This window comes from Corvus cornix, chromosome 2 (assembly GCF_000738735.6).
Source record: "Corvus cornix cornix isolate S_Up_H32 chromosome 2, ASM73873v5, whole genome shotgun sequence".
In the NCBI taxonomy this organism is placed as follows: Eukaryota; Metazoa; Chordata; class Aves; order Passeriformes; family Corvidae; genus Corvus; species Corvus cornix.
The window spans coordinates 16,350,969-16,366,819 of record NC_046333.1 but is presented as its reverse complement, the minus strand read 5'-3'; the positions used below and the strand labels follow the sequence as shown (position 1 = coordinate 16,366,819).

Below are 15,851 nucleotides of genomic sequence, written 5' to 3'. Positions count from 1 at the left end.
CAGAGTAATCTGCTTTGGGGAAAAGCTTTTCAGTTCACACCTTGTGAAAAAGCTTCATTGTCCACAACAAGGTTTCCTCCTATGGATTTTGTTCACCTCTTCAGTTTACTCTCAAGGACTGGTGACTGCTGACATGAAGTCTTTTATTTCTGTTTTGACAAATTAAACTGAAGGTCTAAACCCAGAATACAACAAATCTATATATAAACACAAGGAACATGCTAAAATTTTATGATCTTCATAGGTAAGCTTCAAATACTACCTTTTTCTTTCCAGATTCTCACTCTCTAATCCTCCCTACCTTCTACGCAGGCCTAGAATCATACCAGATAGCATTGAGCAAGCAAGGTTAAAACAACAGGATTTAGCATAAAGGATCAAATTACAGTCTCATCTCAGCATGTCCTGGTATGACAGATTATTATCAAAGACATTCCAGTATTCAAAGGATGGCTACAAAAAAGATGGAATCTCCCTTTTTACAAGTTACTCCTGGGGAGATTCTGGTTAGACACAGTAGGAAAATTTTTCACAATGAGAGCAAGCAGTCAGTCATTGGAATAATTTCGTCAGGGAATTGGTGGAATCCCCAACACTGGACACCTTTAACATTCAACTGGACAGGGTGCTGGGGCATCTTGTGTAGATGATGCTTTCTTTTGCCCAAGAAAAGTTGGACCAGATGATTCTTAAGGCCCCCTTCCAACCTGGTATTCTATTGCTCTGAACCCCTACAACAGGGCAACCTCAACTTCTGTGTGCAAAACAAACACTCAATGTCAGCATCTGCTAAAGGATTGGTCCAGAACCAAGCAAGCTCAAAGCTACACTCTGCACTGCAACAGGTTTCTCTCCATGGAGATGTCAGAGATGTTGCACGACAACAAAGCAGTCAGGGAAGTGGGAAAATAGAGCACAGAAAGTCATTAGCAGGCCTGTCCAGCTCCAGGGAGAATCTCAAGGCAACAAAATGTAGAGCCAAGAGCTACACTGGCCTTTGGACAATCAGCAAATTTCTGGATTGCACGTGTTCCTAATTCAGGAAGAGTTCTCATGTTTAAGAAAGTCACTTTAGACACACAGCTGCTGCCCAGATTTTACAGTTCAGGCAGTTCCCAAACATCACAGTATTTTTAAAACAAAGAAAACAATGGCCATTATAGGATCAAATTCTCTTCTCATGCTTTGAATCTCTACATTGCTGACTATTTAGTGTCTTGAAGATGAATACACTCAGTCCAGCAGAAAATCATCCCATACCTCACTGTACTTAGCAGTGCACTTAGGCCAGAAACTAGTGGATCCCAACAATTTTGTAGCAGATTGTTTCCCAGCACAAGGCATACTCTCACACAGCACACAGGCTATACAGTGATCTCATGGTAATAAAGTAATGGACTGCAATACAAGGAATGATTGTTTTTATAAGAACTTGCATGTAAGTGGAGAAAATCAACCTAGTTTCTGTCTGATCATATAAACAGCTGCTAATATTGCTCAGACTTTTATGCACTCCTGGACCGGACTGTACAATTTTTATCCGATAGTGGCTGTAAGCACACTACATCCAGCTTCTGTTAGAATAATTATTTTTATTATGTTAAAGTTTTGTCCTATGGTTAGCAACAACATTCCAAAATCTTCCATGCAGAAGCTCATTTACATATTGGGTTTTTTCAGTTGCAGCAAGTAGAAGTTTATCCTCTAAAAACCACACACAACAGAGCAAAACAGATGGCTCGGGAGAATGGAGAGTCAATAATATTGTTTCTTTCCCCAACAAAAAGTGAACAGAAGAACAGATTACCATATTTTTTAGTTCTAGTTATCTCCACATCCAGCAATAGGTAAAACCTAACTTACAGAAATCAACAGAAGAAAGCAAGTAAATTCTTTAATCGGAAATATAGCATCAAGCTCAGGAGTGAGAGAATTGCTTTGTTTGGGTTTTCTAAACAAAGTCCTTGGTGAGACAATTGCTGTGGTGTTACAGCAGCAGTTCAAGTAACTTTCCCTAGAAATACAGCTGCAACGTCTCTTGCAGGCACAGTTACAGCACAGCACAGTTTTCTAATCAGTGTTGAAGTTGCACTGGTGTTTTTAAGACGAACCTTCACATGATTTTCAAGACTGCTTCCCCTTCATGTACAATGTAGGGGGCAGATTTAGGCATATGCAGGGCGTGCAAAGAGTCATACAGATTACAGCAGAGCTGCACTTCCATACAATCAGATGCATAAGAACAGTCATATCCCCTGTCTCCCTCCTCCAGCAGTAAAACAAAACCTGAACTATTCTATTGCAGCACTTGTCATAGGGCCATCAGGACACCTTGCTATCTCATCTGTAATCAGCTTGAGTGGCCTTATTACAGCCACAGAGGAGCTGTATTCAGAGAAACAGTCCCCTCACAACAGGAACACATCACCACAGTTGTGTATCCACCCACACCCACACTGCCACTACCTCTGCGTCTGTACACCCAGGAGGAAGCTGGGCTAAAATACAGGGCAGGCCACGGGAGGACACGTATAACAGTGGAGCAGCATGTGGGACAGTGGATCTGTCATTTCCAACTGCTTCAAAGCTTGGGATGGCCTCCCTACACTGCAAGAGGCAGAAGTAGTACTCCAAGAAAATTTTATGCCCATTAAGTCTGCTGGTAAGGCTTACTATCAGAGATAAGAGCTTCACTATGATGTGAGCATCTGCAAGCAAGCCCAGGACTGGAACAATTACATTTCATAAGCTCTGTTCAAAACTAATTTAAAACAGCAAGAAGTGGCTGTGTCAGTAGAGAAGAGGGGGGAAAAAAAAAAAAGCAGCAGCTATACTCTAAAAACATGCTCTTGGTTTTACCAAAGAATACACAGTATTTACATGTAAATGAAATCCTGCATGAATAGGGGGACAGAAAAGAAAAGCTTTTTATACAAAACCAGCCTAAACACTGAAGATATGTCCAAAGCAAAACTGGAGACTGGTCTTTTTACCACCTCCCCTCCTCACCAGCTCTTGGGTTAGGGAACTGCTTTTCAGCTTTCTGCCTTGTTGCTCTCCAAAGGAAACTGGAAAGCAAAAAACCAAACAGATCGACAGCAAACATGTTTTCTATTCAACAATTACAAAAATTAATTTTTCTGTTCACAAAAGGAGAATTTTCTTATTGTCATGGATGGCCACATTTTTGCACCCATTATACTTAAATGATGATGCATTTTTCTTAACTTTCATAGTGGTTGTTTGCATTTAGTCATTTTCTGAGGAGGCAAGAAGCTTAAATGAGTGCCTTTGCTCATTATTTATGTTCTCTATTTGCATAACTCCTGCACAACTGCTCCATTAAACACCTCTTCCCCTCCAAGGCCAATTTTAAAAAGCCTCCTGCTTTATGAGACTGACAAGTATGACTCACAGTATTCCCCACATTCATTCCCCCAGGCCTCGTGGGATGTTATGCAGCCAGTAAGTACCTGTTCCAGTTCATACTCCCCCACTCCCACTGCTGCTGCAGTAACCCCTTACAGCAACCTGGGAAAACAGTAAAGCTACTTCTCTGCTGTAGGCAGGAGACAAACAGTAACAGTATTTGCTTTTCATATTGTCCTCAGCACCACAGTTAGCCAGAGAGAGTGGCTGAACACAATGAAGGAAGGTTACACTCTTCCCCATTCTTCCTGTGTTCTTACCCACATCAGGAACTTGGAAGTTTCTCAAGACCCTCAAATTGCTTTTCAGTCATCCTTCAAACCATTCCCAATTTCTGTCAGCAAGGCAGAAAGTTATTCAACATAGTAGATAAAGTATAATCTCTTAGAGTTCCTTGCATGCCCAAGGAACACATTTAAATACTCCACACATATGAAATTCAGGACCAAAACCAGCAACTTCTCTCTCCAGCAGAGAAGCAGAAATCAATAGGTACCATATCCCTGCATACTTGGCTTCTATCCCCAGTAAACAAGCTTCTCTCATAATTACAGAAATACCTCCCTCAGCCTCTGAATAGTCAATATTCATTCACTGCAGAGTACTGAGAAGAGCTGATTTTACAGTTCTTGTTCATAGACAGTAGGTTTTCAAGGAAGGAATATGTGCTAGAAAGCTTTCCATTGGCTGTTATCATTCTTCACTGGTTAAAGGACAGACTGATAAAGAGGAATGAAATACACATTCAGAAATGACAGCCACTACTGAAGAGATACAAGATTTCTTACAAAGTAAGCTGCATTGTATGAGCCCAAGCTTCAAACACATCTGTGGCAACAACAATTTCTCCAAGTTAAATATACCTTAGAAATTAGATTCAAAATCTGTTGCAATTTAAGATAAATTCCAGGACTACTGCGGCAACCAGATCATTTCAGTGCTGGGAGAACATATGGTGTGTTGCAGCAGGAAACACCCACGGTATTTGAAGAGAGCCCTTGTAGAGCGAAGCACTTCCAAACCAGACGCATATTTTATCTAATGCAGCTAAAGCCAGGAATCTGCATCATAGAAACAACAACTCCTCCCAGGGATTTAGAAATCCTGCAAGTTAGACAGCAAATAAAAAGCTGAACAATCCCCAGCCAGGTCTCAAAGATCTTGCCAACGTAAGTGCATTGACCCACCATATCTCTACTTGTTAGTCTGACACCCTCTGGACCTTCACTGAAGCATCATCCAAGCCACCTGCCATTAAGCTTCTCAGTGAAAACCCTGGAGGCTACAATCATACTTTATAAAAACCTTTAAGGATCAGGTCCAGCTCTGCTTTGTGGACACATGCATGTTAAGAGAACACCATTCCTGACACATTCACTTTCCTTCACTGTTAAGAGAACCAAAGCCCTCCAAGCAGAATAGTTTCATTAAGCCCATTTTACTCCTTAGTCTCAAAAGAGTAACAAAAGGACCAGCTTCCTGAAGAAGACAGGTTTCTTATAAAGAAAAGGCCTGACTGCATACAAATATGAGAGGCCTCCTAAGAATTTTACTAACAGGGAGAATCACATCAGTCCCATTTTACATTGTCTTCCCAGCTGCATTCCATTTCCTCTGTAGCCTGCTCATCATGGCTTCCCCAGGTACTTACAGACTACTGCATAGACAAGGCTTTAGTCTCAACTCTGTGCCAGTAAAGATAATCTAAAAAAGAAATGTGCATAAATGTCTTCAGTAGCTGCAGGTTTCAAATTACAAAACCCATGCTAGTAGAAACGGTTTGTCGGAAAGGCATCGTGAAAAATAGCTACATAATGTAAGTTGCAAGGCAGTAAAGGGTATGTATCTGGTAAAAGATGATCTGTGGGGGGGAAAAAAAAAGCCAACAGAAAAACCCCACACTTGCCTGATAAAATATAGCTTAGAAAAAGTATTATGTGAAACACTGGCGTGAAAGTAGCCAGCAGAGTCTACACTTCAATTCCTTTCCAAGAATTGTTATGCTTCAAGTAGTAAACAAACTTTTTTTTTTCTTGGAACTATTTGTAAGTACACTACATTCAACTCTAAGGATGTCAAACCAACATTTGTTTTAGTAAGACTCCTCTATGCAAGTTCTGAGAGGTTTTCCTGCTTTCTTAACAAAAGCAGGAACAGTACCACATTTTATTCCTATTTGTCTTTGAGGATACAATAAAGTTAGGACAGTGATGCAGAGTCTCTTCCCCATGAGTTCTTTAACTGGACATCACTACAGTATCAGAGCTTCCTTGTACATGGAGTAGCATGCTTGCACTTTAACTTCTGCTGTATAAAGAGTATACAGAATTGATTGTTTTGGGCTCAGAAAGGGAGGGATGACATTATCACAAATATAATCTGCTATCTTAACATAAACACAAGAAAGATGCAATCTCATTGCAGAAGAGAAAACTTTTGTGGTTCTTTCAGAATGTTCCACAATGTCAGAAGAAACAGTATGGCACACATCTGTGGAGGTTATGAAGAGACCTTATCACAGGGGAGGCTCAAACCAAGGGAAGTTTTGATTTTCAGATACTTTTTCAGTTTGCGAAACCCCAGCACTTAGTAAACATATTTGATCTGGAACCTTTGACAAGACTATTATTAAAAATAAAGTCCCCTTGTAGTAGTCAAAGTAGTCAATCTTTTTCAGAGTTAAACTAATCTGCTTCTTTAGCTCAGCCAGCAGGTTACCTACCAATTCCAACTCACGTTAATACAAACTGCTGAATTTTACAAGTGGTACCAGAAAATGCTATACTCATGTTTCATTCCAAGTTGAAAGTCTCATGCAGGATTCCCCATCCCTCCTTTTCTTCCACAGTAACAGCATCATAGTAACAAATATATGCTCTGCAAAGCATGCATGGCTCCTGTTAACAGCATTAAGGGCTTGCATAAGTAATGAGCAACACTATTTGCACAGTCTCAAGCAAAGGTGGCATCTACACTCTTATTAATTAACCCAAGGAAAATAATGCATTCCCTCTAAAATCAGGAGGAAGAGTTTAGAGTTCTGCTTTCATCTGCTGCACAGAAAATTGATTCCTCAAAGAGCCCACCTGTTAGAAATGCTGTATTTTCTATTTCAATACCTGGCACTCAGCTGATGAAACACTTGACTGGGCCCCTCCAGCACAGTCAGGACATGCTGACAGGCTGGAGGTGCAGGAGGAAAGGCACCTGAAGTACCATCTTGCTCAGAGCTGTGTTCAGGAGCACACTGCGACCTATTCTCCATAGCACCCTGGTCTTGGCTCTCAAGGGCTCTGTGCAAGTTTTGAGCTGCAAAGGCCTGTTTCTGCAACCCACAGGAGACATCAAGTCTCTGCAGCAGCTGCCTCACCAGCAAGGTCAGGAAAAGGGAGGAACCACACCAAGGCACATTATCTACTATTTCAAATTCAGCAGTTACTTCCCTTTACTTAGGGGTGGAGGGAAGGGAGGATCCCTCTGACCAAGCCCACCCGCTTCTGTCACCAGCACTCAGATTTGGGAAGGGGTGGAAGGAATAGCATCAAAGGAAGACCACTCTAGGAAACACAGATGCTAAAAAGAGCAAGAATGCTCAGGTGATTATGAACAAGCCTGGACACTGAGTAATCGGTGTCCCACAAGTGATTTCCTACCATGCAACAATAAAAACCACGCTATGCTCCTTTAGACTCCAAGTCACTAAATAAGGACTGAATGCAGGCAGAGAGAGCAAGATACCCCCTTATCCCTCAAGACTGTCTTGCTACGCCAGGACTGACACTTTGACCACACAGTTGCCACTGCACTGTTCTGTAGCTGAGCAAGATTTCGGTCACCAGAAATGTCAAACACAGACTGCTTTCACTAACGAGAAATAGAGCGGCATCTTCTCGTGCCTCTGCCAAGACCCACCAACATGCAGACAAACAGTACTGTGAGCATTATGCAACTCCAGAAGTTCACAAAGCAAAAAATTAGAATCTCAAGCTCCTTATGGGAGGCAATACACAAAATTCTTAAAAAGTGACTGCTGCTAATGAGTTCAATGATGGTTTCAGGTGCATATTTTCCCAAAAGAGTCATTACATTGCCTCTGTGCATACTGTCTCTGTATTTCTGTGGACACCCCCTTTTTACAGTGTTGCAGTATAACAGAGGCAGTCTGGAAAGGGGTGGGGTGGCAGGGGGAATCCTTGTGAACAGCACTGGAAGTCCACACAATCAGGTTCTGTTTCCAAATCTGACAATATGTCCCTATATGACCTTCCCTGAGCCAGTTATAAATTCCATGCCTTCACTTATGCTTTTCTAAAATGAATACAGTTCAAAATGCTAAACAAAGATACCGGGAAGTTGCATCAGTTCTTTTGTTTCAGAGTTCAGGGGGTTTTTTTCTGTTAAACTTAGATTAGATACTAACAGGAACTTTGCCCTCAGAGGTACACTTCCTACTTGTACTCAGCCTGCTCCTATACTCTTACCTTCATTACAACTGCCTTCATTCTCCACTTTATGAGACCTTCCCATCTATTTTCTCTTCACTGTAAGAGCTACTTACTGTAACAACCTCCCAAAGAACCAGAGGGAAGTATTAGATTGTTGCCCCGCTTATTCACTCTTCTTTCTTCCTTCCAACAACTCCACAGGACTGTGCACAGCAAGAGCAGCACAGGGAGCAAGAATCACACTTGGCATATACTGACCACAGACAACCTGCAAGCTTCTTCCTTCCAACAATGCACAAACAGAAGGGAGTGGAAAGTGCTTCCCTTGGGGAAGAAACAAAACACACCTGTAAAAGCTTATCCCAATCCCCTTTACTCTGCCTGATTAAGGTAGCACAGTGCTGACACAATGATCTGCTGAAATACCAATGAAATGCAGTGGGAATAGCAGCCAACATCTTGCTGGCTTCTTAAACCAAATATACCAAAATTAATGGACACATTTCAAATTTGGAAAAGCTCATCTCTTATCATCTACCTCCTCTAGACATACAAACCAGACATACAACACTCTAGGATCAGTTTTCTTTAAACTCAGGGTAATCACTTGCTTGATTTAGTGAAGTTGGGCTACAGTCTTCTTGCTGCCTATGAGCTAAAGCTTTATTTTCCAAAATACAAAGACACTTGCATGGGCATAGAAGACCTATACAAGGCACAGAAGAGCTACGAGCCTAACCCACCAACCTGTACCTATATTATTATTAAAAAAAAAAAAACCAAAACTGCACACAGAACAGTCAGTACCTTTTATACTACTTAAACTACCTTAAAAATATTATTTAAAAGTATGATGCAACACCTTTTTTTAAAGAATATTATTTAAACCTACAAAGCATAATAGATGATACATTGGTATTTTACCTCATTGCTCTCTAATTCTGAACTATATTTGCTGTTACAGAAAGTGAACTTAATTTGTGGGGTTTTTCTCGTTAAATGTTCCAAATATAGCAATTAAACATGGGGAAGAAAAAAATTACTGTATTTACTCTCAATACAACCTAATTAACCTATGAATATAAAAGCATGCAAGTTCTCACAGCACATAAAGATTTTGTATTGGTGACAATTTAAGAAGTTTATCCTTTTAGAGCAGCTCATTCCCTGAATTAGGCATTCTGAGTGAACTTCTTTGTACTGAACTAAGTTAAGCCACTTTCCATGTGTGAGGCAATGAAATCAAATGTCTAACCAGTTACCAACGTTTAAAGAAAAGCCACCAAAAAAGGTTCATTTGTGTTGGAAAGGAAATATCTACTGTATAGGAAGTGTAGAACATCCAACTTATCAAATAAAAAGAATTCCTCTGCATATCTTGGAAGATAACACAAATATTTATGAAACTTATTGCATGCAACACTTCTGCTCAATGCTGCACATTTACTTTTCTACCAGCTGGAAAGATACTTTCATTTTTTTGCAATAGCAGTTAAAAGCATGGACAGATTTCAGTTTGTCTGTTTTACCCAGAATAGCTTGTTAATTCACCGTTCAGTTTCCACATACCAGTCAGAAGCTACAGAAGGAAGTAACATGACAGAAAAACACACATTTAGGCAACACAGCACTTACTTCCTTAAAAGGTCTCTCAATTTATTTTTCTAAGGCTGCTAAATCTACCCACTTGAGACCATCAAGATGAGAACTTACACAAGGAGTGCAAGCTATTTGTTTAGAGATTCGCACAATCATATTAAAATTATATTTGGGCTTAAAAACAAAAATTACAAAGGGATCTTCACAAGTGGCCTAGAAGCTTGAGACTGACAAAAACTATGTATCTGCATGTGCATAAACAAGGCTATAAGGAACACTTGATTTAGACAGTAGAAGAGTTAAAAGCAGCATTTTACAGCACAGAGAGGCCTCTCTGGGATATACCAGTCAACTGAAGTTGTTCAAAAGGAAGTAATCAGTGCAGTAACACTGCAGAAGCTGATTTCCTGTGTCATTCTAATGCTTCATAAGCTAGTTATTGTAGGTCCCTTAAAACATGAAAATAACACAGCCAGAAAAATTACTAGAGAATCTCTATGGAAGTTAGTATTTTTCAGCTGAAGAATCATAACTAGAACTGTAAATGCTTTAACTCTGTTATTTCCATATTAAGTAATACTGATTAAGTTCTTACTGTCTAGGATACTGATGAAACTCCTCACTAGCATCTTCAGCTTTATGCTACAGATTGTCAGTTAACCTTTGCGTTACAAGCACGCCAAAAGGGACTAGTCCCAGAATATACCTGCAGGCAAAAGGAATTGGGGAAGACGTAAACTATGGGAACTTACATTTTGAAAATATATTTTAAAAATTAATACATCTATATATAAGAAAATTTACTTCAGAAGGCAAAAATATTCCTTAAAGATCTAAGGTTCAAAACCTGCTCATAAGACTGTTCAGAGTTTAAGCCTCTGATCTAAAACAGGAGTCTAATTTTCTACCTGCTTGTTACTGAAGCTTCCAACCAGAAAAATCACAGATTTTAAATCTTGTGGAGATTAAATACACTAATGTACTTATAATGCCCTTTTCCTTCTATTCAAAGCCAAAATCACCACCAAAACATCACTATGTATGTACTTCAGTTACTACTTCTACACTTGGTTTTCTTTCCTTTTTCCTGTCTCTCTTTCTCTCCCATCCCCCCAAGATTGCCACCATACTGTACTTTCCTTTTGCCACTGCAGGTCCTCCTTAGAAGCTCATTTGCTCTGCTTCTCCCGAACTCTTTTCCCCTCCTCACAAATAAACTTTCTAGATAACCCGAATACACATGATCTGGAGGGCAAACTGTGTTACCAGCCGGCATTCTGATATAGTTACAATGTGCCTTAGCAAGAAACTGTTTCCTGCTTTTCTAAGAACAGCAATTTTTAACTTGAGTTTAGTGACTGCCGTCATCTTTCCTAAATGCTTCAGTAAAAGGATACTTACTATCCATACAGCTACACTCACCGTCAGGGAGCCAAGCTCCAGCCAGGCGAGCATTTTTCCCCCCCCATGTCACTTTTCTTTTTGAGGAATCCCTAAAGACATTGAAGACAAGTTTTCCTCAAAAAATCAGCATGACTGAAATTTCACCGGAATTATTCTCATCTTAAGTACAAGAGACAAAACAAAATTCCCATATTTTCAAATACAAAATACATATATAGCTTGAATACAGCAATATTAGGGGTGGGAAATTACTGTCCTGCTTAAGTCAGCAAAGAACATAAACCATAACACTGAGAACATGATTTTGTCTGCTATTACAATCACTATAAATTGTTAGTGCCAGCACTCAGAATAGTCTGACAAACCTATTCCACCTCAATGGCACAACTCAGAGTGGGAAACACAGTAATTTTTACCACTATGGAGCACTTAAGCTTTTTCCACTGAAAAAAAAGAAATCCCTCCAAATTCAAAGCAGCTGAACTAAGCCAGCTACATGCTACCAGATAAGTTACAATACATAGCTACTTGTGAAGTATTTCAACATTCACTTCATGGCCAGGTTTCCTGTTCTGGTCTGCCTTTTTTATAAAATTCTCAATTACATTAAACACATAGATTTTTGTATTGTACGTTTGTTAAGCCTCTTCCTTTCCTTGTCTCCCTTCCCACCCCACAATACTCATACCCCCAAATCTCATAACCCAGTGCCCTGTGTGATATTGCCTAATCCGGCAGTGGCCCCACCACAGGCACTGGCAGTATAATCTGTTCAGTAGTCCAACTGGACAGCAGATGGCTTTGCATCCAGCGCTGATTAAAAAAAACCACCTCCATCAAACATTTTAAAAAATACAGTTGTATCAATACATTTACCATTTTTACTGAGCAAATGTACAACACATGCAAAATACAAGTGAGGTATATACATTTTCCAAAACTATTGTGCAAGACTGCATTAGGAATTTTGGAATTTCAGCTTCCTTTCAAAAGAGGTAAACACAGCTGTACACAGATAAAACAGACCCCACCAATCCCACATCCAGCTGACCTTGATACTTGAGGTGAAAATGAGCTACCAAATTTAAAAAAAAAAAAAAAAAGGAAAGGGAAAAGCCAGATGACCAGATGGGAATTTACTCAAGTGTTGCATTTATTTGGTTTGTTTGATTGAAGTAAGAAAAGACAAGTTTTATGACTCTGAAGAAAATGATGTTGTAACTGAAGATTCTCTGTACCTTTCTGACATAGAGAAAAGTCAGGAGCAGGAGACACGTCAAAACTTGTACTGCAATTACCATACTCATGTATTTGTCATATTTCCCATGAGTAAAACCAAATGAACCTCGCCTCTTAGAAGCGTTTATATCAGCAGCTTTCTTTGGGTGGAGCAAACAACTCGGAAGCATAAATAGACATTAACTCATACTACCTCACATACCACAAAAAAACCAAAACTTCAAAATATGGCTTGTTAGAGCAGTTTTAATTCAAATATCTCATGAAAAAAAAATCACTTCATATTATTCAAGATGTGTTTCCATATTTGCTGCTCCATTACTAAAAACAGTAAGATAGCTTACCAGCAATGATGGATACCAGAGACTTAAGTAACCTGTATCAGATACTCATCACAGGTGACCTAGTATTAGATTCAACAAGTTCACTCTAGTGAACAGCTATCTAGCAAGTAAAGTTCATTTACCTTTCCCCTTCAAATTTTTTACAGAAAAAAAATGCTGAATTTCAGCATCTCTGGATGGTTCTGCATCCAGACCACTATGACTAAATAAGCAGACTTAGAGAGTCATGTGATGTAAATCCTAAAAAAATAATAATAGTAAATTGTGCTTAAAGTAGCTTCACAAAAATAGATTTAAAGCAAGGCCAAGAAGCACTGGCAATCTATGGGAGAGAAAAAAAATCTACACCGACCGGTGGAGAGACGTTACAACCAATGGAGCCTCTTCCAGCATGAGAGACCCGGTCTGCAATCACTGTTGTAGGGTGTTAGAGCCGGGCAAGCTGCGAGAGGCACAGATTGCCATTTTGAAACACCGCCTCACGCTCACGGCGGAGCCAGCCCACGGGCAGCCTCCTGCCCCCGCACGCCGCTCACGGCGGCGCTGCGGACCCGCAGCACCGCGGCTCCATGGGTCCCGCACGCCGAGGAGGACCCGGCGCGGATCCCCTGCGACCGAGCTCCGTGATGTCACCCGGGTGCGGGGCCCCTTCCGCTCCCCGCGCAGCTGCGGCGGCGGCCCCGGCGGAGAGCGGTGCGGGCCGCCCGGCACCCGCGCCCCACGTGCGGCGCATCCGCCCCGCCGCCACCGACCGCCGCCCCGGGGCCCGGCCGCGGCCCCCGGAGGGAGCCCCGCCGCCGGGAACCCGTGGGGAAACCCGGGATACCGGGTCTGAGCCGGCCGCATGGAGAGGCTCGGGGGCCCTCACGCTTCGCTCACCCTCACCCCAGCCCTGGGAGGTCTCCGGGATGTGACTCATGATAAATAAATACAGAGGGGGGGGGAGGAAGAAAAAAAAGGGAAAAAAAAAAAAAAAAAAAGACACACCCTCGCAGCCGGACTGACATAATAACCCCCTCCCTTCCCCTCTGGAGCGGGGGAAGGGAAGCCTGGCCGCTCAGCTGGGAAAGTTGAAAGAAAAGGCAAACCCGAGGGGGGCTGCGGGACGGGAGCCGCGGCGAGAGCAGCCAGGCGCCGCTGCCCCTCGGGCGGCTCCGGCCCCGCCGCCCGCACCGGAGAACCGAGCCCCGCCGCCGGCCCCGGTGCGCCGCCCTGCCGCCCCTCACCTGGATGTAGTTGTTTTCGCAGTAGTCGGCGACTCGAGTGAGGTTCTGGTAGCTCTCGAGCAGAGCCCGCTTGCCAGAAGGGATTTCCTCCTCTAGCAACATCTGCAACTCTGCCATTTTCCACCCCTCCGCATCGCTTCCTCTTGCATTAAAGAGACAGCGGCAGCGCCGGGCGCGCAACCCGCCTGGTATTGTGGGATTCCTCCTCGCCTCGCTTTCGTGAGCGCTCGCTTTCCCCACCCATCCTTCCCCCTCCGAGGGGAGGGGAAAAAAAAGAAAAGAAAAAAAAACCAAACCGAGAAAAAAGAGGAAAAGCCCCCCCGCTGCGCGGAGGCAGCCGGGAGCTGTAGGCAGGGCCGGCCGCATGCGCGGGGCGGGCGCCGCTAATGGGCACCGCCCGGGGGCCGGAGGGACAGGGCGGAGCCGGTAGTGCACCGGCCTGGCTGGCTCCTGCGGCGGGACGACGGCAGCCGGGCTGCCGGCCTGTCCTTTTGGGAGACCAGAGACGAGGGGAGACAGTGGTGCCCATCTCCCGCCCGCTCAGAAAAGCCCCAGCCCCACAGTGCTGCCCGGAGGCGGCGCCTCTGCGCAGGAAAGGCCAGAAGGGTCTGGGAGGGAAGCGCTGCTCTGGTTATCTGGCCGTCCGGCACGCTAGAAATCTGGAAGATCGCAGAATCAATTAGGTTGGAATAGATCTCTGAGATCATCGAGTCCAGCCTGTGACTGAACACTGCCGTGTTAACTAGACTATGGTCCTAAATGGCATGGCCAGTGTTTCCTTAAACATTTCCAGGCACAGTGACTCCACCACCTCCCTGGGCAGACCATTCCAAAGATGACAAAAGAGTAGTAAGACGTCAGAGAGATCATGCTTTGGGGCAACTAGACCCTTCTAGGGAGTTAGCCCTGAGGGGGAGAGAGAATTACTGAATCCAACCTGTGTAGATCTTTGTGAAGGCCTGCCCAGTATGACTACTAACAATTAGCGATTGCCTGGATTTAGGTTCATAAGAAGAGCTTAAATACTTGCCTGAGATAAACACAGTATTCCTGCCACTCATTAGCCTCAGTTGTTAATCATTGTTCAGGGCCTCCTCTGGCTGTTTGCAAAGGTATGGAAGACAAGGTTCTGGTGATTATTTAGTACAATATTTCTTGCATCTGTGTTTTTTGTAAGCAAAATCCTGATTCTTCAACCATGCCAGAAGATAAGCCAATAATAGCAGGTGACTGCTCTGCTGGGATGTCCGTGCCTGCTTTCACAATGAGTAACAGGCCCAGAAGAAGCCATATCCAAGGCCCACTGTTCATGCCATGTGCTGTATGTCTGCAGTTACGAACACAAACACAGTCCTTGCATTTTAGTAGTTGTCCCAGAGAAATCCACGCAGTGGTAAAAAGTCAGCATGTTTCAGAAAAAAAGTATTCTCAAGCACATTATAGTAAGAGCAGACTGCCTCATCTCTGCATAATCTTGTGGTATGTTACATGTTCTCTGTAGTCTGTCTCCTGTTTGCAGCGCTGAAACTGTTCTGGTCAGGATGCTTTGGTGTACCTGCTGCTGTCTCTAAATCAAGGTGGAGAGGGAAAAAAATAGATCTCCCTTCACCTCTGAGGTCAGCAAAGTCCAGCATCTCAGCCCAGAGCTGCAGAAGCAAGGATAAAGGTAGGGAGCCTAGAAAGGACCAGTGGGCCTGCGAAAGTCTTTGCAGCTGGAGTTAAAAAAAATACCCCTGTCTGGGAACAGCCAGACAGGTAACAAGGAAAGTATTTGAGATCTCTTTGAAGAGAGGAAGGAGCTGGTACATTTGCAGCACTTGCTGTGGGATAGAAATGCATCCACATTGCTATCTTCTACTGGTTAATTTATTTGGCATCTTAGCAAAATTGTTTCCAAAGGGGTGTCAATAACTATCTCTAGGACAGCATGTAATTTCCAATAAAACACTTTATTTTTGATTGGTTTTAATGTAAAATAATTCAATTTGTTTTTATTGAGATATTGACAAGCTTTAAATGTGTCCCAGGGCAAGTGTGACCAGAACCCCCCTTGGGCACTGGCTTCTCCTTGTTTCCAGTACTGACTTCTCCTTGTTTCCAGCTATATATAATACAAAGACAAATTTGATTTCTCTATTCACTTTGGCTGCAAATTGCTTAACACC

At 42.7% G+C, this 15,851-nt stretch overlaps 1 protein-coding gene across 12 annotated transcripts in view; it reads right to left on the bottom strand.

Moving 5' to 3' along the window:
* The window catches only part of ABI1 (abl interactor 1), a 78,157-nt gene extending 64,148 nt beyond the window's left edge, over positions 1–14,009 (bottom strand). For 10 of the 12 annotated variants that reach the window (XM_039572187.1, XM_039572200.1, XM_039572224.1 and 7 more), the window contains exon 1: positions 13,687–13,900. In XM_039572187.1, coding sequence (XP_039428121.1) covers positions 13,687–13,803 — 117 coding nt within the window. In that variant the 5' untranslated portion in view covers positions 13,804–13,900. Of the gene's footprint in view, positions 1–13,686 lie in introns of all 12 variants that reach the window. The other 2 variants (XM_039572235.1, XM_039572250.1) reach the window with 2 other exon arrangements.
* Positions 14,010–15,851: the final 1,842 nt, after the last annotated feature.